Source organism: Zeugodacus cucurbitae, chromosome 6 (genome assembly GCF_028554725.1).
Source record: "Zeugodacus cucurbitae isolate PBARC_wt_2022May chromosome 6, idZeuCucr1.2, whole genome shotgun sequence".
Classification (NCBI taxonomy): domain Eukaryota; kingdom Metazoa; phylum Arthropoda; class Insecta; order Diptera; family Tephritidae; genus Zeugodacus; species Zeugodacus cucurbitae.
The window spans coordinates 54173066-54197198 of record NC_071671.1 but is presented as its reverse complement, the minus strand read 5'-3'; the positions used below and the strand labels follow the sequence as shown (position 1 = coordinate 54197198).

Genomic DNA, 24133 nt, shown 5'->3' with positions numbered 1-24133 from the left:
TAAACAATTTATATATTTTAGTTGACTCACCGAATATCTGAAAGTAGAAAATTAGACAAAGTAAAAATCAGTAATATTTACAATAAAAATGTTTTTACTTAAATTAAAAAAAAAATAATATTATTACTAAATACATATATAATATAAATAAAAAAAAAAAATTTAATTTAATATTTCCAATCAATAAACAATTTTTTTTAAATATATTTTTTTATATAAGATATGTTTTATATTTTTTTCTTTGAAAATATTTTTTCTTTAAAATTTGAAATTCTTAAAAAAAAACTTTTTTTAATTATAAAAATTAACTTTTACAAAAAAGAAATATTTTTTTTTATAAATATTCATTAGAAAGTAAATTTAGGAAGAAATTGGGGGCTTTAAAGACAAATATTAGAATTATGCTCAATATTTTTAATTTATTATTATTATTTATTCGAGTTAATATATATTTTTTTATTCCAAAAAAATTAAAGCACAACGATAATAAACAAAAATAATAATAAATATAAACCCAGCAACAGCTTCTATACATTTATATAAATATATAAACTCTACAGCTAGTCCGCTTTAATACATACATACATTTGTGCACTATGTGCCACTTGAAAGAACTCACTAACACATTTTCATACATATTCATAATCATAAAAACAAATCTGCGTCTTCAAGAATTGGGTTATCGACAGTGCGTCATCTAACTTTCCAAAGAAATAAAAGAACAACAGGAAAAACCACTATATTACACAAAAAACTACAAAAATAATACTAAAATAATGAAAAAATGAAAAAGAAGCCATCAAAGATTTACTTGTATAAACAAATCAGAAAAAAGAGCAAAAAATAAAAATAACTTAAAACAATATATAAAAAAAACCAAGCGAACTTGAAAAACAGCCTGTGCAGCAAGCGCGCGCATTTTCAGCGCTGATAAAGATCTGGTAATATCTGACAGCAAACATGAACGCCACGGCGACACAGCAGGCACAGCGAGTGGCGGCAGAAGCAGTAGCAATATCAAATGTTGTTTTACGAAATAGCAGCAACAACAACAACAGCAACAATGAAACGGTGGCAAGCAGTGAATAAATCAAGCGTTTGGCCAGTGGAGTGATCGCCGGCGCTAGAAAAACGAATATTTATGAATGATCACAAGCGGGCTGTGCGACAGCGTCCATGTCTGGGTCAAAAGGGCAGCGCAGCGCTTAAAATGGATAGGCAAAAATTAGCCAACACATTATGTGCATATGTCTTACGATACAAGAAAGCGACGCGCCGGTGACGCGCGTCTCACTTGTCGAACGCGTGTGTGAACCAGTCAACTTTGGCGCGCAGCATGACAAAATAGCCAGTGACTATTAAAAAAACTATATGAAGGTTAGCTTGTAAACTGCCATGCAGCAATAACAACAACAACAAAATCACTACAGCAGCGCGCCTGCAGTGCGCGCTTCCTAAATATGAAGTTGAAGAAAAGAACGCGCGGCGCGAAAACTCATTCATGCGCGTTTGACCGATTCAACAGTGTTGTAGTTTTGTTGTTGTTGCTTTAGCGCTTTTGCTTTATGTGCTTATTTTTAGTAAGCGCGCGCTGCTGCTGCTGATGATGAACAACTTCGGAGACAAGATCATAAATCAAATTTGTAATTTTTTTCCAAACAGAAAGTTGCTTGTAGCTGTTGTTGTTGTGATTTTAGTTTTTTTCTTTGTACGACTCTATGTTGTTGGGCTTGAACGCAAGCGTATATACATATAGCAACAACAACTTCGACAGCGATTTTGAAAACCTGCATAAATTATAAACAAGCGAAGATATATATATATATATATGTATATGTATAGGCACATCCATATAAGCCACATTGAACGCGCGCGCGCCAAGCTTGTAGCGGACTGTTGCTGACCGCGGCGCGCAGATTTGCGTCAACTGATAAAATCGTGTGCGGCGATACGCATTGCGAGATGCCAGCGCTGTTGCAATATTATTGTTGTTAGTGTTGTTGCTATTATTGTTATTGTTAATATCTGTTGCTGTTTAGTAAGTGCCAGCGCCACTGTCACTTGTAATTGTAAGAAGCGGCACACCGTTGCGGCGGCTACCTGTGTTGCGCGGCAAATCGCGTACATAGCAACAACAACAACAGCAATAACATTGAAAGTTATGACATTAAATGCTACCAGCAGGCATTTAAAAATCAAACAAAAACAAAACTCCAGCAGCTTAAACTTTTACTCGAATTTATGCATGCAACAGTTGTAGCGGCAGCCGCGCGCAAACGCAATCTTCGACGCCGTTATTTTAAAGTAGTCACATGAAAAGACTGCGCAACACAAAAACCATTTCATTGAAATATTTATAGAAATTTTTGTTGTAGTTGCTTTGAATGTTATGTGCTTCCCGAATGTGCCACAGGTGTTGTCCGGCCGCTTCTGTTCAAAGTGGAAAGTATAAAATATATCAATGAAGCTTGGTAGGTTTCTATAGTGTATAACGGTGAATATAATTCTCCTTTAAAGCTGTCCAAAATTCTGAGAACACTGGATTAAAGTTGGCTCTGTTGTAAAGTAAAAGCTTCGAAAGCTTTGAAAACATATAATGCTACATAGTCTTCTGTTAAAAATTATGCTCTTGGAGAAAATTATGAGGAGATTTATTAAATATGAGTGTATTAATAGAGGTAGCTCTGTTGTAAAGTAAAAGCTTTAAAAAGCTTTGAAAGGAACAATTCTAAGGAAACTATCTAAATACAAGTATTTTGATAAATTTGGCTATGTTAAGAGGTAGAAGCTTTAAAAAGCTCGAAAGCTCTGAAAGCTTTTATTTTTCTTGATCTTATAAATCACCTGGTCTAGTATTTATGCAATTGTTAAATCGTCTATTATAGGTTCTTCGGCTAGTTTTTACGAAGAGTGATGATATTTACGAACTCAGCAGAGGATTCTGTGTAAACAATTTTGTGTGTCGACTTTTAAGGTCCAAAAATCTGAAAAGAAAATCTGATAATGGATACAATTTTTGTATAGTTCCCTTGCTTGCTGGATATTTCCTTCGGTCGAGTTTCTTCGAGTCGTGTCCGGTATCCAAGCAAAGTCAAAAAACCCTTAAAATATTTCACAGTTCACATGCAAATTTAGACACACCGCCTGTTGCATAAACGCAGTTACATTTTCCCTCATTTTAATACGTCATACGCCCCAATCGTCTAACTGTTTTCTACGCCTCTACACCTCCTCACACTCGCCCGCTTGTCTGCCGAACGGTTGTAAATCATGCGCCAAACGAAACAACTTTATTATCACCACAACTAGGTATTGACAACACCCAACATAAAAAGAGCAGCAATAAAAAACGAAAGAAAAAGAAAATAGCAAGCAAAGGCACCAAAAGCTGACACAGCGCCATAAAAAGTGCATAAAGAAAAGGCATTGTAGGCATTGTAAAAAAATCACAAAAAAAATATCACAAAAACTATAAAAATTTATTTCGATTTTTGCCGAAACACGAAAAGGAAGTTACCAATAACAACAAAAACTAGAGGCTAACAACAATTTCGCATGCCTGAGAGTCTAACTGCTTACCGCATATCGCCAAAACAACGCCCAAAAGCGACTTTCACACATGCAAACATACAAATATACATATATACTCGAGAAGGCCTCGAGCCCACAGCCCACAGTCCGAAAAATGCACAAATTCTAAATAGACTGGAATTTGGTGGCTTTCACATTTTAGAAGACATTCAAGCAGTTTTGGCTGGAACGACAAGCATGGCATGGTATTAGGAAACAACAACAACAGCAATTCTTAGCAATAAAAATTACGAGTACGAAAGGCTGTTAATAAATTTATGGCCCAGTCTGCATGCTGTTGCGTTGTTGTCTTGTAGAATCGTCCGAGAGGCGGAACTGTGCTGAGATGCAGCGCAAAGCCGAAACTGAGCCACAACTACAGCTAAGTAAAACTAACAACGGCTAATAACAACAACAACAATAGCATACAAAAAGCAAGAAACACATCTCAGCGGACTCTCAGCGGTAGAAGGAAGTGCAAGCAAATGTGACAGCGTGAAAGAAACCGCTAAATGGTTGTTGCCTCGCCGCCGCCATTGAGCGACATTCAAAGCTCTGCTTGGTATGCATAGCAAAGCTTGTTGGCTTGTGTTTTTTTTCGGTTTTCAACAATTGTTGTTGTTGTTGCTTTGGTTATTGCCACAATGTGTTGCACATACTCGGCCTTTGGCCATGTTAACGAGCCAAAAGTGGCGCATCTATGCGCTGTTAGTTGGCAGCCTCCGCCGCCGTTGCAACGTCCAGCTTCCAGCTTCGGCTTGTTGTAAACGCGCATTCCACGCTTGTTTGGCGTTTCATTCATAAATTCCAACATTTTCGTACAACAAAAAAATTTCGTTGTAATGCCAAAGTTGGTCCAGGATGCATGTTATGTTGTAAAATGTGGCGGCTGTAAAGTGTTGGTTGTGGTGTGCAAATAGCAGACCATTCTTTTGTTGTATGGTTGTATGTATTGCCTAATGAGGGTCTAAATAAATGCCTGAAAGCTCGAAGGAGAGCTTGTGAGGCGTTAAAGTTTAGCTTACAGCTTTGAAATAAGCTGCAAACTTTCGGAGAGCTTTTAGCTACTTTAAGCTCAGTTCAATCTTTGGGAGCTTTCACACTAAAATATTTTGAAAGATTGTTGGGTATACATATATACATATGATTATACATATATCTAATATGCAAAGAGACTTTCAGAGAGCTTTTACTGTATTTTGTAAAGTTAAATTGAACGGTAAAGCTTTCACTTATAAAATCAAAAAACATTTCGCAGTTGATAATGTTTTTGTATTTTAATAAAGTTAAAACTTTAATCGCACCTAGGATTATTGGTAATTTAAGGGCGTTTTTTTATAAAATACAAAAGCTTTCACATACAAATAATTTAGTTTCCTCCATGATAGTGTAGAGTTATGTATTTGTATTTATGTAGAGTTACACTTTCAACAGCTCTTATTACTCAGATTTTATGAAGGTTTCTTGAAAAGCTCACAAAGTTTATGAATTAACAGAGCTTTCATGATAATTGAAATTAAAAGCTTTCATAAATTGTATAATTAAAGTAAGACAACTTCAGAGTTGGCAACGATTATTGGGGTCAATGAAGAGAATGTGCAAAAAAGAATATAATATTATCGAAGCTTTCACGATATGTGGGATTAAAATAAGTTCACTCCAGAATTTGCAACTTTAAATTAAGTCAATGAATGGAATGTGCAAAACTTATCGTTTAACTTCCTCATAGCTTCGATTATGAACAAAGCTCTCGTAAACAGTAGTTAGCAATAGTTAGCTCCAATAAAATTGAGCACATATGTATTTGAGTTCAAAATGTCAACTATTAATTCAATTAATTGCGATTAATTACAAATCGCACAGATGACGCCAGCGAAATGACGAAGCGATTATTTAAGTGATTGTTGTTTTATGTATTATTCAACACAATAAAAAAAAAACACTAACTTCCCTATAGATTCTTAATTGAAAGTAGATACAAATAAAAAACCGAAAAGTACCAGCCTGATTGACGCGATCGAGGGAGACACGATATTTCGCTTAGAATAATTGTGACAAGTTCAGTTCGCCTCTGGCGGTTTAATCAAGCGTAAAGCCGACGCCGCAGCGAGTTGAAACTGTATTAAAATGCTTAAATTGAATTTATTTACAATTGACTACCGATTGCCGATACCAGTGACTACCCTCTTTTTGCGCGAATTCAGCGCACGCTATTTCCCTCTCTAAAAAATGCGATCACACCACAAGCGAAAGTAAAAGTGTTGTGTAAAGCGCAAAAAAGCGTTCACAAAAAAAGCACCCCAAATCACAACTTCGCTTACAACGCCGGCGCAATAGTTGCTGTTTGGCTTAATTCATTTTCATTTCGGTTGTCAATTCATTTCAATTTGAGCAAAATGTCAATTTGTCAGCTTAGCGATCGCCAGCGCCATGAAAAGCTAGACAGACGGACATATGTATGACAGCCCAGGCGGGCAGTTGAACGTCAGTGGATCTGCTGTAACAAGCTGAGCGAAGACAAAACCGTAGATATACTGGTTGGTTGTCAGTTGGTTGATTGGACATGCGTATATGACATATGGCTTTCAACTTTTTTCATATGCGCATCGTGTTGTTGTTGTTGTTTTTTTTTGTTTTAGCGTTTGTTGGTGGAAATTAGCATGTCAGTGTGTCAGACGTGGATGTGAATGTGAAAGGAAGGAAAAGTTGTTCTTGAAAAAATATTGGAATTTGCTAGCATAAAGCGCCATCTACAGTGAAGCTTTTTATGAGTGTCTAAGAATATTTTTTGAAAGCTTTTTAATTCATATATTTATTAAAAATTTAATTATCAAGCTTTTTATAGCTTACATAACAGAAATTCGGAAAATTCCTTGGTATTTCTGATTATTGTAAATCAATAGAAGAGCTTTCACTAAAAAGCTCTAATGGAATTATTTCCCTTTTGATCATTCTGTTTTGTTTAAGATATTTGAAGAATGGAAAGCTCTGTAAAAGCTTTAAATAAGTTAAAGCTTTCACATAAAGTTTTTGTCTATATTTTTAAGCGTTATACAAAGCTTTTGTAAACTCTACCAATGGTAAGTTGTTTTGCAGTTAACCGTTGTTTAAACCGCTATAATTTTGACTGCAAATATTTCTGAGCTTTTTTGAAGCTTTCACCAATTATTAAAATATTCATGTATGAAAAGTTGGAAAAGAGTATTTAAGTGAAAAAGCTTTTATAAAGCTTTCACCACTTAAAAGTTAAGTATGAGCTTTCATTTGAGAAAAAAAGCCCAAAAGTAAAATTCTAGTTTAACTTCTAACATATCAATGAAAAATTACAGATAAGTATATATTTTCTACTATTCCCACTTATACTGTAACATATGTACTTCACCATATGTACTTCCGTTTTATACTAGTCACTGTAACTTGAATAAATATATATATATATATATATATATTCATATAAAATCGATATCCTTTTAACCTACATACGTTCGACAACTCGCATATGAAGTTAGAGGTTTGACCGCTTTTATTATACGCATGTATTTTTGTAAGCATGTCAACTGCCGGCGCACTACCGATGCGAACTTTTTCCTGAGCTGCTTAAAAGCGAAAAAATTGTGGTAAAATTGTTTTCAGCGCACTTTTTTCTAGCTAACTTCTCGGCTCGTACGTACGTAGCCGTGTCATTGAGCGTTCTACAAGTTGTTGTTGTTGCTGCTGTTGTCGGTCGCATGGCATCGTCACGATCACTTCCGCAATATGTCATACTATATAATTTATGTGTTGCCAGCAACAAAGTAGCAAAGAAAAAACAAAGTTTCAAGCAACAGTCAAAAGGCTAACAACTAGCAACAGATTACCGACATTTATGACAGCTACACGAATGAATGGCGGGTATTGGTGTATGAGTACATTGAGCGAGTAGAGGATGGCGCGCAGTAAAAGTGCAACTGTCCATCACACACAAGTTGGACTTGGCGGTACGCGGCAGTCAAGCTGTTTAACATGCTCGTCGGTATGGTCAAGTGTGTGCCACGTCAAGAGGAACGGCTCGACGGACGGACAGCTGGCTGGATAGGCGAGTCTGGTTGCGAGATGATGAGCAGACAGCCAAATAGACCAGCGAGCTATGCTTTAGTTGGCAATGAATGAACACTTGTTGAACGAGCTGCCTGTCCCCGTCTGTTTGCCTGTCTGGCATTTGGAAGTGTTGGCCTCTTTGTGATTTTGTCATTGATGATCTTGTCAAAAAATATGTGTTTTTTTATTTAGTGAAAAGGGCGAATAGGAATTTATGGAGAAAAGCTGACAGCAAGTGGAAAGGTGGTAGTCATAAGCGGGACATTTATTGATTTACATAGACAGTAGAAAAAAAAGCTCAGAAGAAGTAAGCTGAAAAATTTACAGTTAACAAATTTACAGCTATGACAGACAGCGCTTATCCTTGTCTATTTAGCTATCTAATCGCAAAAGTTTAATATTTTCCACAAAACAAATTTGTCAACCACAAAATATCACATAAAATTTGGTATGTTTATTTGTGAGCTTTTAAGCTTTCATAAACACATTTTCAATTAGCTTACTAAGCAATCGTTTTGTGTTAGCCATTTGGTCAAATAGCCAAATGAAGGTGTTTTACGTTCACTTAATGGCGATTAAGTACATGTGACACTTAAGCCGGTGCAGCTATTTAACGCTGAGTGTGCTGAATTTTGCAGCTATTGAGCCAGCGCTATTTGCTGGCTATTTGCAATCAATAACTTGTTAAGCGTAAATTTATTGGTTTGGCAAAGCCATGTAAAATAATCGCATTGACTTGTGAGCGCATGCGCGCGGGTTGTTTGCGTGGGATTTTGATGTGGGTATGAAAAAGAAAAAAATCAATAAGGTGGGAATTTTTGAAATTTATACTGTAACGTTTTGTGGTACATAGCGACAGGTTAAAAGCATAAAAATGGCATTAACAAAGTAACATAAAAATTAAAAGTAAAATATTTATATTTTTTATTTTTTTTCATTACGCAGCATACAGTTTTATGTTACATTACGTTAAGTTATATTGCGTTACGCTAAGTTATATTACGTTACGTTAGGTTAGGTTTAATTTTATTTAAATTTATTTGTGTAAAGCTAAGTTATGCTACGTTATGCTTAAGTATTTTTCTATTACGTTACGCTAAGTTTATTACGTTACGTAACATTATGTAACGTAATGTGATTACGTTATTACACTTTGTGTAGTGCTAAGTGATCTTACGTTACGTTTAGTTATTTTTATGTTACGTTACGTTACGTAATATTATTTTTTAATTTAATTTCCATTTTTTTAATATTATTAAATTTTTTATCATCTTAAATTTTACCTTAATATCAAATAAAACTCCTCAAAATATACATTTCGTTACGGTTTTATCCATTTTGCATAACTTAACCGTTAACTGCTCACAACTCATTACATAAATTGACACCATTAAGACAAAAACGGTTAACTCAAAACAAAAACCAACAACAAAAACGCTAATCAAAATAATCATAAAAGAACAATGGCGCTGGAAAAGCGACTATGAATAAATATTATTAAATTCCGCTACTGAATTACACAACTGCTTTAGTAAAAAAAACTAAAGTGAAAAACCAACAACAACAAAACTAAGCGTGTGAAATTATGCGAGCACCTTTTTTGCCAGCGGTTTTCACCGATTTTATTATGCATTCTCAGTGACTCGCAATACCGTCATTACCACTGAGCGACTGTGCGCCGGCCACTAGGGGGACTTTTCTTTAACTTTTCTCGCAAAGGGCAGTCATTTAGTTGTTTTTGTATTTGTTATTAATTTAACTTTTGTGTGTGTTTTCATTTGTGACAAACAACAGCAATTTGCCAGCTCCAACTATGACGTGCTTGTAAGCAACTACAACTACAACCACAACAACAAACAATCACATGACGGCCCACTGAGTGGACCTGCCCGATTTGTTTTGATGATTCCCATCGCCCGTTCGGGTGTTTAATGTCTTTCCTATCGCTTAGAAAAATCTCCGCATAAATAAATAAAAACCTCGACAATTTTTATAATTTGTTGTTGCTGTTTTTTGGTATTTCATTTTCTAACTCAGTTGTGTTTTTTTCGTTGCTCCCAACTGTGCACATATTTTGCGCTTGGCAGCTCTTGCGTAACGCCGGTCGCAGCGCCCAGCTACATGTATACACAATTCTTTACTAAAAAAAAACTTGAAAAAATTAGACAAAAACTCTAGTAAAAAGTTAAAACTCACTCACAATGACAACAGCAACAGCAACAACAACGACTATGACAACACCTAACGGATGGCCAGCAATTCAAGCGTTGTAAGCTTGAAATCTTTTTATCTATATACAGTCGCAGGCATACACACTGACATTTTTATTTATTTATAATAGTTAGAAAAAAGTACTTATTGTGAAATCTGTGGTTTGCCGTGAATGAATTTACTCATTCGTGAAATTCTAAAACGTTTTGTTTTGTATTTGTATTTGTATTTTTTTATTGTTTATTGTGACTAGTTTGCATTCCTCAAGCTGTAACTAAGTTTTATTACGATTTTAATTATATGGAATTGATTATAAAAATCACTGTCAAAGTCAATATCATGGGCGAAGGGTTTGATAGGCATCATTGCGTTTTGCTATTTGATGGAAATAATTCAATAAATTTTATTAAAATGGAAGTTGAGAAAATTATCAAATAATTTTCTTTTCTTCTTTATTAATTTTTATATTTTTATTATTATTTTTTTTTAATGTTTAATTATAATTTTGTTTAAATATTTTTTATTTTTTTGGTAAATTTAATAATTTATTATCGTTTAGTGTAAATTGGTAAAGTTAGGTTAGGTTTCTTGGAATATTTCACATCACTTTATTATTTAAAGTGATAATAATAGTATCTATTCATATTTAAATCATTTAAAAACCCTCACACGTTTACTAAGACAATAATTTTTACTAACAGCTAATTCTCCTGGATATGAATCCACCTTAGACTCACACCAGTGATACAGTCAAATAATAAAACCATCCAAAAACTTCGATGTGAAGCAAGTTTTTTTAACTAATCATGTGGTTACTAAACGAAGGATCATCAGTTTATAATTTCATGTAGGGTTTACTTGCTACTTTTTACCTAAATGTTATTTAACAGAAAATGTTAAACTTAACTTTTTGCATTATTATTGCCTTAACTTGGTTAATATTAATCAACAATTGTTTGAAAAATACCAAAAAATTCTAACATTGACTTAACAGAAAGTGTTAACCTTAACAGAGAATTTTAACTTTCACTTAACATTATTAAAATATTATACTCATTATTGTCTCAATTTTGCGAACTATAACCAGCGAATGTTACATATATAACAGAGTGAGCAAAAATTTGCTTAACAGAAAATGTTAACCTTAACTTGCCACAATTTTGAGTACTATTACCCTTGCTGGGTTAATAAGACTTTGCGAATGAATAAAAAAAAACCTGAGTACTTTAACATTGACTTAACAGAAAATGTTTACCTTAAAAGAACATTATTTCCATTATTATTGACTAAGTTGTGTTAAGGTTAACCAGGTTTTATCTAAAATATAACAGATTATTTTAACATTAATATTAAATGTTAAGATTAATATTGAATTAACAGCATAAGATAAACTTAACAGAAAATGTTAAACTTAACAGAAAATGTTAAAAATAACATTTCGCAATTAGTTATTTTTAAAAATATAACAAAAAATTTTTAACATTGACTTTACATTCTGTTCATTAACATTACAGCCTATGTTAAGTGCGGTTCTGTTAGGGGCAGATGCTTCTATAGGAGTTTCAGCGTTCTAAGACTACTATATTGATTTTTTAGTTCGTTTAAGTTATTTAGAAGCTTATTTATTATTATGTTCCATTCCAATTGGATTTCTTCTCATTTAATTTATTTCAGTATTTACTTCATATATAACTTATATCATCAGAGAATAAAACTTCAAATCAGTACAGAATTATCTAAAAGATTTATTTTTATTTTTTTCTGTAATGCAGTAAGAATCACTATTTCTCCACCAAAAAAATGTATGAGAACCAGTTCCATCGCAGTTGTTTTTGTGCATTTTTATAGTCCATACGAAGTTGCAAATCCCCGATTAAACGGCGTACAGATCCATCAAATGTGCTATTAGTGTGGATTTTGTAGCAATGAGCAGACAATTTAATGGCCAAAATGCATTGCCAAGCGCGCTACCGGTTAAAAACACTTAAATAACCAACAACGGTAGCAGAAACAACAACATAAATTCAAAAAAAACAATAACAGCAACACTTAATGTGTGGTTTATAGTGAAATTGGCAAAATAAAGCTTCAAATTATCGCTGAAGAAACAAAAAAAAAATCGATTGCAGCATCAAATACACGCTTCCTTCATGCTGCTAATGTTGGTAATGGTGTGAAACAACAACAACAACACACACAAATACATACATATGTATATGAACTGCGAGCATTTGCACTTTCAGGCAGACTTCTTGAGACGTTCGAAAAGCGCTGTGGCTTGTTGACCTTGAGCATTTACGAGCCGTTATGATTGTCCGTCCACAAATTTATTGTTGCTTTATTTAGATTATTTGCAATCTTTTGCATAAAACTTGTTGTATTTTGTTGTTGTTTTTTTTGCTAAATTAACCATTAGAGACGTTTTCGTAAATTGCTTGTTTACAGTTTTATGGTCGATTATTTGTTGGTTTATTGCTATTACTTTGCTGTTGCTGCTGTTTGAATTTGAATTTGAATTACAGTCACTCACTCACTCGCTTTGATTGCGCCGTTAGCCGGTCAGCTGGTCGCACCGACAGTCATTCACTTATGCACTCACAGCTTAGCTCACTTGGACGTCACTTGGCCGCGGCGCAGGCTACGCTCGCTTTCGAATCGCAAAATCGCGAAATTTGGCGGCACTGGCTAGCTTGAGCCAAAAGCGCGAAAAATAAAGTAAAAACATACAAAAAATAAAAGACAAAACAAAAAACACACTGCAACGATCATAAAAATATTTTAAACTGGCAAAAGTCAAAAGTGAAGTGTAGTGAGTTGAGTTGAGTTGAGTTGAATTGAAGTGAGAAACAATGCCAATAAACAAATGCATAAAATGGAAAAAAAATAAATTAAAAAAAAAACAACAAAAAACACAATATACAAGTAGCTGCAAACAATGTTGTTCGCTATTAAATTAACAAATATTGAAAGTGTGGTAAGATATCAAATATATTGGCAGACTTGGCATGCAATATTTTTTTTGTAGTTGTGGATGTTAGGGGCTTAGTGATGTAAAAAAAATTAAATTTATAAAACAAATTTTAACAATGTCTCAGCTATATATGTATGTATGCATTAATTATTACCCTCCATTAATCCATCTCTGAAACTAGTGTCTAATATAAGGTCTAGTAAAAATAAATCCACTTTTTTTAATTAAATTTAAGGTTTTTTGGTTTAGTTAGAATGATCTAATTTAGGTCAAATATGCACTGGTTTGTTCGATAACTTATGGCCATTTTGAAGATAATTTCATACTATCACAGAAACTCTTATCCCTATTGGCCTAATACTGGAACAATCAATTTTCACAAACTTCTTTTGAGGCGAAGTCTTCACTAGCATGATCATTCACCGTAGACAAAAACAAGTCCTAATTACTTGGTGACAGGTTTAGACTATGAGGTGGATGCGAAAGAATCTCCCAACCCAGTTCCAGAGCATCTGGCGAGTTACTATCGTTGTGTGTGACCTGGCGGCCTGATGGAAATCCTCTCCTATTGGCCAAATCTGACCGCTTCAGGGAAGTTTGCTTTCTACAGACGGTCCAATTGTTGATAGTATAGGTTCGACATAAGAGTTTGGACGTCAGTGCGCATCTCATAGTAGATGATTCCCTACTAATCCTATGCAACACACTGTAAAACCTTCTTGCCCTTCAATACTGGCTTGGGCACCGTATACGTCGGCTGACATCGATTCGAACACAATCGTTTCCACTAGACATTGTCGTAAATAACCCAGCATCCAAAGATCTGCTTCAAAAACTAGTCAAAATTGTTCCGATTCACAGATGGAAATTCAGTCTATGAGTTTTGGCACCCATACATCGAGTTTCTTTTTGTATCCAGCCTTATTTAAATTGTTCCAAAATGTCTGTTGTTTTATGTTTAGCTCCTGGGCAATCGAATCAGCTCTTACTTAACGATCGAATTTTTTAACGATATTTTCGACAATTTGTTTCAAGAGCCTGCTGCATCTTTTACATCAAAATTATCGAAGTGGAAGAGTCGACGCCGAAATTATGCATGATCAGCTGTGACAGTATTAGTACTACATTCCATTCATATCTCCTACCGCTGGGCTTGTGTTTACGCCTTTATCGAAAAGGAAAATATTATAATATGTTCATCTTAACTATTTTATTGTTATAGAGAAGTCTTTAGAAAGAATTTAAAATATATTTTGAAAAATGTTGTTAACAAATATTTTTGAAAGCGAAAAAAATTTAGCCCAAATAAAATTCAACAATATTCTGCTTGAAGTTTTTTCATCAAACCGCATACAAAGATTTGACCTACAGAGATTCTAAAATGACAAAGTTTCGGCAAGATAAATAGAAATTATGGCTCGAGTGTAAGAAAAAAAGCAAGAATAAGTTCAGTAGGTCATTTTATGCGTAATTTTTTACGCATTGTATGAAGTAAAACACGTTCCCTTTTGTAAGTCAATTTCGCTTAATGTCGATTTAGAACATAGCACGCGCTTTTAAGAAACAAAGTACAAGCGATAATTGTTACAGAGATAAAAAAACACAGAACGTCAAAAATGAAATTGAGCTACTGATTTTTGGTTTATGTGTGTAAAAATTTACATACATATCTAAACATATATACAGAAGATATGTTAAACAGATTTTTTTCTACCTCAAACTTGTACACAAAATGTTGCCAAGAGCCACTTCAAGCAGCACGACAACTTTTTCCGCATAAGTGCGCTTCTATGCTTGTTGTTGTTATAATTGTAGATTGGAGTTGCCTTGCTGCTAAACATTTGATGCGCATTTGATGAATTGCTTACTGCCAACAGACAAGCAATAACTGTGCATAAGTTTGTGTGTGTATGTGTGCTACGAACGCTACACTTACTGCTATAATGGCTCAATTGTTGTTGTTGTAAAATAAAAAATATTATCTGTTGACTTTCCAGTATGTGCTGTAAATTTTTCGAGCTGAAGCTGCTAGAGCGCGCCATGTTGTTGCTATAATTATTTTTTATTACCAACAACAACAATAATAACAACAACGAAAGAACTGGCAAATTTAATGAAATTGAAATTTCGCTCAAGCGTCTGCATAACTGTATAGCACTATATATTTTCATTCAGATATATAAATATACATACATACATATACATACAAATGTAGTTATATATGCATATTTGATAGATAGATAGTTTATACAGATTTTCCGGCACGTAATAAATATACATATTTACATATATATAATTTGATGCAAACGAAAGTGGTTTGACTGAAATCGACGTTTTTTTCTCCATCTCCTTCCCCAACATCCTCGACTCTACTGTAGTAGCTGTGCGTCTTGGTAGAGCGAACGCTGGTCGTCTATCAAGCGAAAGTGGTTTCTTCGCACAGCAGCAGCAATCATAAAAGCAAAGCGAGCGTAGGAAAATTGTTGCAAGAAAATTGCCAGTCGTAATAAAACGGCAACAGCCACACGAACTAACACATCTGAGTGTGTATGTGTGTAGTAATGGCAGTTGGTAGCGTTAACAGCTGGTAGCGAGCGGTAGGCCATTTCCTGTAACAAGTAAAAGTGTAGAAATGGCAAGCCAAAGCAGGAGTGCTTGCGTATGTAAGGCGGTTGGTCAAGACTTTCATTTTATTTTAGTTTTATTACAACAAATTTTTTTATAATTTTTTCTTATAATGTTTTTATTTATGACTTTTTCAATCATTTTTTTTTTAATAATTTTTTTTTTAATATTTTTTGTTTTGTAATTTTTTTTTTATTTTTTTTTATTTTTTTTTTTTTAATTTCTCATAAAGTTGAGCTTTCTGAAAAGCTTTTCTTTCACTTGCAGTGAATTTTTTTTCAATCTAATTGCTGCCAGCGTGAGTTTTATAGCAAGCGGTGTGTTAATGCAGCGCTAACACACACATTAGATTTAATGCGTCGGCAAAAATCTGCATTTCACAAAATGCTACACTGTTATACAAATTAAATAATCGGCTGCGGCGTTTAACCAGTTTTGATATGCCGTTGGCCAGTTGCAGAGATTAGTCGGTAAATGCAGCGCTCGTAGATAAATGACTATTATATACATACTTATACATACTATAAGTTTACATATATATATGTATATGTACGCATGTAGGTATGTCTGTATGTATACATTTATGTATATTTCCATTGAGCTATTTTTGTTCAATTTGCCTGACCACCAGCCACACATCTGAGCACTTTTCACACGTTCCGCTTTTCTGCGCAATCGGGCAAATGCTAATTTACATTGAAAATTATTAATTCACAGGCAAATTAATTGCGTCGAAAATTAGTTATATAATGGAAATCGATAATTTTTGTTCTTTGCGTAATGTGTGTAATTTCATGTCATCGATATATGCATATATAAAGCAATAAAGACCTTCACAAGAAGGTGTCTGAGTGCCCAACTTAAGGCGACCATTTTTGATGTGAAAATATTTAATATAGAAAAAAAATAAAAATGGATACAAATACAGAAAAAAAAACAAAATATATTTAAAAATATAAAAAAATAATAATACATAAAAAATATTATTATAATACTTAATGCTTTCTAAGAAATTTTAATGGTTGAATTAAAAACAATTGAAATAAATTGAAATGTTTCTTAAAAATTATCTTGAACAAATTTATTTTATATATAAGTATTAAAAAATATGTGTTTTTTACTTCAAAGTATTATAAATTATTTAAAATATTAACGAGTGGCGATTTTTGTTTAAATTTGCTTAATGAATACTCAAAATTATTTTTTTGCTAATTTTATGCTTAATTTATTATTTTTTTTTATATTTAAATATTTTTGTTAAAAAAAAAAACATTTTTTGTTAAAATACTTTTTAATATTTCTTAGATTATATATTTTCAAGAAAATAAGAGTATTTAATTTTTTTAAATCATTTTTAATATTTTAGATTTTTTCATTTAATTTGAAAATTAATATTCAAAGTTTTTTTTTTAAATAATTGAATCCATACACTTTAATTTAACATTAAAATTACTTATTCTCGTAAGCCTTGAAAATCATATGAGCTCAAGCTAAAATTACTGTACAATAGTGAAAGTGTTGCCTACATTTGGGCGCCAACCGGATAAATTAGAATTTTGTGATCATTACTTCTCTTTAAAAAATAGCATTATTGCGTAAAGTCTCTATAAATATTGGAACAAATCACACTTTACATAATTTCATTTAATTTGTCATATCAGATACAAAACTATCCGATTCTAAAATACCAAAAAAACAGCTTTTTGGTTCATCAATCACCATTTCTTACGATCTTTACTCGTCTAAGCTTCCATTTTTCTTTAAGTACCATAATTTTCTAATTTTTCGAGCTTACACATTCATCTCTTTCAAAGCTCACCTTTCAACAAACCATTAATTTCAACAGCTTATGACATTTTCCTTTCAAATCTTTTACTGCATTCAATTAATTTTGACCCACCTGTCCACTCAAAGTCATAATTTCAGCTATTTTTCACTTCAACATACATAGTTGCCGCACGACAGCAATTCACATTTAATCTCTATTGAAAAACCATTTGCCACAACAACAAAAACAAGTCATTTCTCACTCCACTCAATTGTCCGCACAATTTCCTTATCAATGCATTTGATTTTATTTGGCATTAAGTGGACGCAATTTGTTTTGGAGTTGCCACAGTAATGGGTTGGAATAAGTTCAGTGAGGGTTCAGCAGAGAAATGAAACAAATATTTGGTATTTTGAAAGATAAATATGCGATTTACAATGAAGGTTGTGGAATATATAATTTTTCTATATGCAAGTGAAATGCTTTACAGTTGCCAGATCTGATGAAAATAATGTTTAGCTCGAAGCCTAAGTAACAGTGCTTTATTTAAAGCCTTATGAGTCCATGAGCTTCTATTAAATTTCAATTTTTTTCAAATTTTTTTATAAAAACAAAATTAACAATTATCGACTTACTTCATTTTTACGTGAAACACTTGCCGTTTTGTGAACTTCTGCGCATATTTGCAACTATATTATTATGTAAAATGTTGAAGACAATATTTATAACCACAAAACCCAAGCAATTTAGGCCTTCACCCGCGTTCGCAGCTACTTTCGAGCAACTTGTTTGGCCACAACTGCCATACGGCGTTAAACCACTGACGCAGAAGGCATAGAAATTAATTCACTATGTCATGTATTATTGCACAGTTGTTGATATATAATTGATATATGCGTTTATATGTATAACTTCTTACAGACATACAAATGCATAAAGATTTAATGTTTAAATTTGCATTGATTTATATTCATATTGAGGTTGCAAGTTACTCGTTTATTGAGTGAGTGCTGTGCTAACGGTTGTGTTGTTGTTGTGTGTATGTATTTTATGTAAGTGCTGTCATAAATGTTAAGGCGTTGTCTGATTCACACGCTGTACGTCGAATTGGTGCAAATAAATGTGTGAACTCGCACAGATTTCAAGGAATTTTATGCAATAACTTTGCAGCAAATGATAAAGAATTTAGAAGAAACCGTTATTGGCATAAGGTGTATGAGTAGAGAGGTTTTAGGAGGAAGGAAATATAACAATTTTATTTTTGGCTTAAGAGCTTGAAGTATGAGATTTGATATTTTCTAAATTCGAAACGCAAAAAGAAATTCTCTCAAGAAAATAATTTAAATAAATAAAATCCACATATGAGCCTTGAATCTAATATTTGGTATTTTTTTTTAATCAAAATGAAAAAAAAAATTTATAGGGAAAAAATGAAATCAAAATTAAATAAAGTGAGAAAAATTTTTTGTTGTTTTCCCAGAAGGAAAATTAAATTAAAATTGAATAAGATGTAAAAATATTTTTTGTTGTTGTTTTTCCGGATTTTGCATCCTTCAAAGTGAAAAAAATGGAAAAAATGTTTTTGTAGGAGACACAGTTAAATTAAAATTATGGAATACATTCTGTTAAATGAACAATAAAAAATGTGTTTTATATTTTTGCAGATTGCTTTTTCAGTGTAAATATATTTCAAATTTTTTTATTTTATTTTTTATGTAAAAATATTTTTTGTTGTTGTTTTTCCGGATTTTGCATCCTTCAAAGTGAAAAAAATGGAAAAAATGTTTTTGTAGGAGACACAGTTAAATTAAAATTATGGAATACATTCTGTTAAATGAACAATAAAAAATGTGTTTTATATTTTTGCAGATTGCTTTTTCAGTGTAAATATATTTCAAATTTTTTTATTTTATTTTTTTAGTATTTTTTTGTTTAATATGAAATATAAAAGTTTTTTTTGTTTTTTTTTTTTTTAAATTTCTTCATTTTATAAAACGCTTGCCTGGTTGCTAGTAAAGTCCATGCAGTAAATTTTGTTTCTAAAAAAAATAAAAAAAAACTAGCAAACCACTCAAATTAATGATCCAATAAAATTTAATTAACGTTACATAAGTGCAAACAATTAGTTTTATACAAATGCATAAAATAGTTTCAATGTAAAGGCTACTGGTATAGCGTTTATATATATATGTATATATACCAATATATATATACAAATATGTATAATACATATATATGTACGAGTATTTGTGATGAAAAAAATTTCAATGCAAGGCAATAATTTTAATTTTATTGTTGTAACTATAAATGCTGCTTTTTTTGATTGTGGCAATATTATTTATGAGCGGCCATTAGCTTTATTGTTAATAAAGCTATACATGCGTATGTATTACTCTTACATACATAAGTACATATACCTATGTATATAAATTACAACATCACATATTTAAATACCACACACTAAACAATTCATAACTTCAAAATATAAAAAAAAAAAATAATTCATTCAATAAAATATTTCTTTCCACAATATAAAAATCCCAAATCAAAAAAAAAATACAATAATCTAATCATAATTTATAATAATAATTTAACGCTCGAATTATTTATTTATTTACTTTTTAATTAACACGCGGAGGTGTTAAATGCCGACGGCATTTTGTAATAAATAATTAAAATTTCAATCAATGCATTAATGAACAGCGCATTTATTATATATGTACTGTTATATATCTAGTAGACATGTAATTTGTGGCTTACGCATATCATTTTTGTAGCTGTGTGAGTTTAACAGGTGTTAGATGAAAATACTTAATTATGCAAATGGTGTTTTTCACAAGTAACGGTGAACTGTCACGTAATAATTATTTATTTCATAATTGTTATTTAATTAATATTATGTTGTTAAATATTTTTCAATGAATTTTGAGAAAACGTGTGGTATTTCACATGAATCAACTAATTAGTACAGGCTGTTAAGGTTTCGAAAAGTACTTAGGGGGTTAGAAAATACTTAAATATTAAATTTTTAAATAAAAATAATTATCAATAAAATATAATAAAAATCATAAAAAAAAAAACAAAAAATTAAAAATTTAAATAAATAATAATAATAAATTTAAATTTAAACAATAATAATAAATAAAAATTATAAAAAAAACAAAATTAAGTTTTAGAAAAAAAATAATAATAATAAATTTAAATTAAATAAAAAATTATAATAAATGAAAATTAATAAAGAAATAAAATTAAGTTTAAAAAATAATAATTAATCATAAAAATATTCAAAAATAAAAATGCTAAATAACTTAATTTGCTTTCTCTCTATTTTTAGGTGAAAATCTGGTTCCAGAATCGACGTTCGAAGTACAAAAAAATGATGAAAGCTGCACAGGCACCTGGTACCGGCGGCGGTATGCCATTGGGTGGCGGTCCAAATCCTGGTCAACATAGTCCAAATCAAAATATGCACAGTGGTGAGTTTTGATATTTTATTGAAAACAAAACAATTTTATTGAAAGTTTTGAAATTTTTTTGACAGAATTTGTTTTAATACTTTATTGAAAAGATGATAATAATATTTGAGAATGTTTTTAAATTTTTGAAATTTTGTTGACAAAATCTGTGCTTTTAATAAAAAAAATTATAAAAATTGAATTAACTGAATAAATTAGTCATGAAATTAATTGAAAAAATTGAAAATTTAAAAAAAAAAATGAAAATGAAATTATTAAAAAAAAAAATTAAATAAATAAACTAAAAAAATGTTTAAGTTTTTCTTGATTCTATAAAATTTTAACCGATTTTTAAAAAGTCTATCTCAAAATCATTGCAGGCGGTAATAACGGCGGTGGCTCCAATAGCGGCTCACCATCACATTATCTACCTCCCGGACATAGTCCGACGCCATCGAGTACGCCTGTGTCCGAATTATCACCTGGTAAGTTTAACAACAACATAAAAATAAAAACTAAAAGCTTTTATTTAACAAATAAATAAGTTTAAAATTTAATATAAAAATACTTATACAAAAATAAATATGTTTAAATTATTATTGATAAAAAAATATTTTTTTTAGTTTTATTTAATATTTTTGATTTTAATAATTAAATTCAAAATTTTATTTAATACAAAATTTTGAAAATTTAATTAATAACGATGTTGTTAAAAAAATTAGTTATACAATTTTTTTTATCAATTTTTTAATATTTTTTCCTAATAAAAATTGTTCATACTATTATCAGCTTTGACAATAAATTAATTCTCTTCAAATTTCCTCTATTTTTTCACCCTCTTCGCTTTCTAGAATTCCCTCCAACGGGTCTTAGTCCGCCTACGCAAGCGCCATGGGATCAAAAGCCACATTGGATCGATCATAAACCACCGCAAATGACGCCGCAGCCACCTCATCCAGCGCCACCACATCCGCAAACGCATCATCACAATCCGCCACCGCAAATGGGCAGCTATGTACCGCCACAATATTGGTACCAGCCCGAGACGAATCCGTCGTTATTAACGTAAGTAACATTATTAACTTTTTGAATTAAAATTTTTGGTAAAAAAAAATTAATTATAAAAATAATAAATATAAAAATAAAAAAAAATTAATTTTATTATAATTTATTTAAACTTTTAACTTTCGATCGCCATAAACAGCGCATATTTCACTAATGATACAGTGTTCCCTCTCATACCAATTACAGGGTCTGGCCAACGGTTTAACACCACCATCACCACCACCAACTACAACAACAACAACAATACATACACCAAACCGATCCTATTTTCATAGATAATTCCAATGCGTATATTTAATACAAAATACAAAACAAAAATGTTGTACACAAAGAAAAGGTAATTTAAAATTTTAACTAATTGAAAAAAAAAAAATTTAATTAATTTTAAATAAAGTGTAAAATATTTACAACAGCTGTAATTAAATATTATAATTAATAATTTCAATACATAATTATATACATATATATATATAGTAGTTGCGTGTAAGTAATTAAAATAAGAAGCTAAGATGAATTTAATTACAATTACTTATAATTATTATAAATAAATTTTAATTATAAATATATATAAACAAAAAAAAAACACAAATAATTAAAAAATAGTTGAAACTTTAACAGTTTAAAAAATGTAGTAAACCCAAATTAAGTGCTGAAAATGTTGATAATAATTAATTAAAGTGTGTAATTAAAAAAAAAAAAATAATAATAAATAAATGTAGAAAACATGAAAAAAAGAATTAAATGTTTTATTTTGTTGTATATGGTTTATGTAGATATTTTTTATTTAATTTTTTTTGTCAAACGCAAAAGAAATTTTATTAAAAACTATAAAGAGTTCGCCGCTAAAATATATGAATATATATAAAAAAATACCACTATAAAAATCAGTTAAAATCAGATCTCAGTAAACTTATAATTTCGCTCCAGACACCACATTCTTCATTTAAATAAATCCGAAAAAATAATTTCAAATAATTAAAAAAAACTGTAAAAAAACTGTTTTTATGTGCAATATTATTTTTAATGCAACACATAAAAAATTAAAAAAATTCTTTAAAAAATAATTTGATAAAAAATTAAAAAAATAATTTGAAACAAAAAATAAAAAAAAATAATTTGAAAAAAAAAATTAAAAAAATGGAAAAAAGTTTGATTAAAAAATTTAAAAAAAATTTAATTAAACAATTTGAAATAATTCTAAATAAAAAACTGATTAAATCGACATTTTATAGTTACCGTTGTTTTAGTAGAAGCGTATAAACTTGTGTATAAAAAACGTAAGTAAAAGCAAGCACGAAAATTTTGAATCCTATTTTTTTAATTGAAACTAAAATTTCAGCGGAAATATGTAAAATATAAAATAAATTAAATAACTGTAAATTTTTGTAAAAAAAAGAAACTAAAAATATTTAAAATAATTCGATAATAAATGTTAAAGCCTTTAGTTAACAAAAAAACTGTAAATATAATTAAAATAATTGCATTACTTACATCTAGGTAATTAAGGTAATTTAGATTACATAAGTAAAGTGCGTTAAATTATTACTAAATAATTATGTAAAATTTTTCCCACTTTCCTGTAGACGATAGGTTTAGCACACAAAACATAAAAAAACATTTTTTTTTTTTAATTCACAATAGCAGAACCTAACTACCTACTTATTTAAAATCAAATAGTCGCTATCAATTACAAATTTTCTCAAACAGACCAAAAAGCTAAATAAAGTCAAGTTTTTCAAAAAAAAAATACAAATAATTAAAAAAAAAAATATTTTGAGTTATTCCCTTTTAGCAAAAAAAACTGTGAATCCACAAACAAAACTAGTACACCCTTTTTTATTTGAAAACCACTTTTTCAACAGCATTTAGCGCTTAGTCAGGCAAGTAAATAATTAAGCATAAAAATAAATAAGTTCAACATTTTCGAAAAATGTTATAAAATGTGTGCGAGCATACCTACATATATATTAATGTAAAATTTTTGTTGTTGTATGTAAGTCATAAAAACTTTTAAATAGATCTAAAAATAATATATATATATATACATTTCGAAACGCTAAACTTAGTAATTCTGTAATTGAATTTAGTACTAAATTATATAAATAAATATATATATATAGTATGTATAGTATATATATATAGCAAGTGTGTCGTAAAATTGTAACGAAATGAAACAATACAAATACAATAATAATTCGTATGGAAATAAAAATTAAAAACAAAGAAATTTTAAATACAAAAAAAAGTGTTTTGGTTTTTCTTGAATAAAAAATAAGAGTGCAAAAGGGGTAAAAAAATGTATTTGGTGCTTTTTATACTCTCGCAACAAAAGTTGCTAAGAGAGTACGAGTATAATAGTTTTGTTCACATAACGGTTGTTTGTAGGTCATA

General features: G+C 30.7%; 1 protein-coding gene across 4 annotated transcripts in view; it reads left to right on the top strand.

Moving 5' to 3' along the window:
* Dll_0 (homeotic protein distal-less) overlaps positions 1–23847 on the top strand; it is a 75750-nt gene extending 51903 nt beyond the window's left edge. The window contains exons 4-7 of one of the 4 annotated variants that reach the window (XM_054235080.1): positions 20557–20698; positions 21037–21162; positions 21529–21742; positions 21905–23847. In XM_054235080.1, the coding sequence (XP_054091055.1) occupies positions 20557–20698; positions 21037–21162; positions 21529–21742; positions 21905–21947 (525 nt within the window). In that variant the 3' untranslated portion in view covers positions 21948–23847. Of the gene's footprint in view, positions 1–20556; positions 20699–21036; positions 21163–21528; positions 21747–21904 lie in introns of those variants that run through there. The other 3 variants (XM_054235082.1, XM_054235081.1, XM_054235083.1) reach the window with 3 other exon arrangements.
* The last annotated feature ends 286 nt before the right edge of the window (positions 23848–24133 follow it).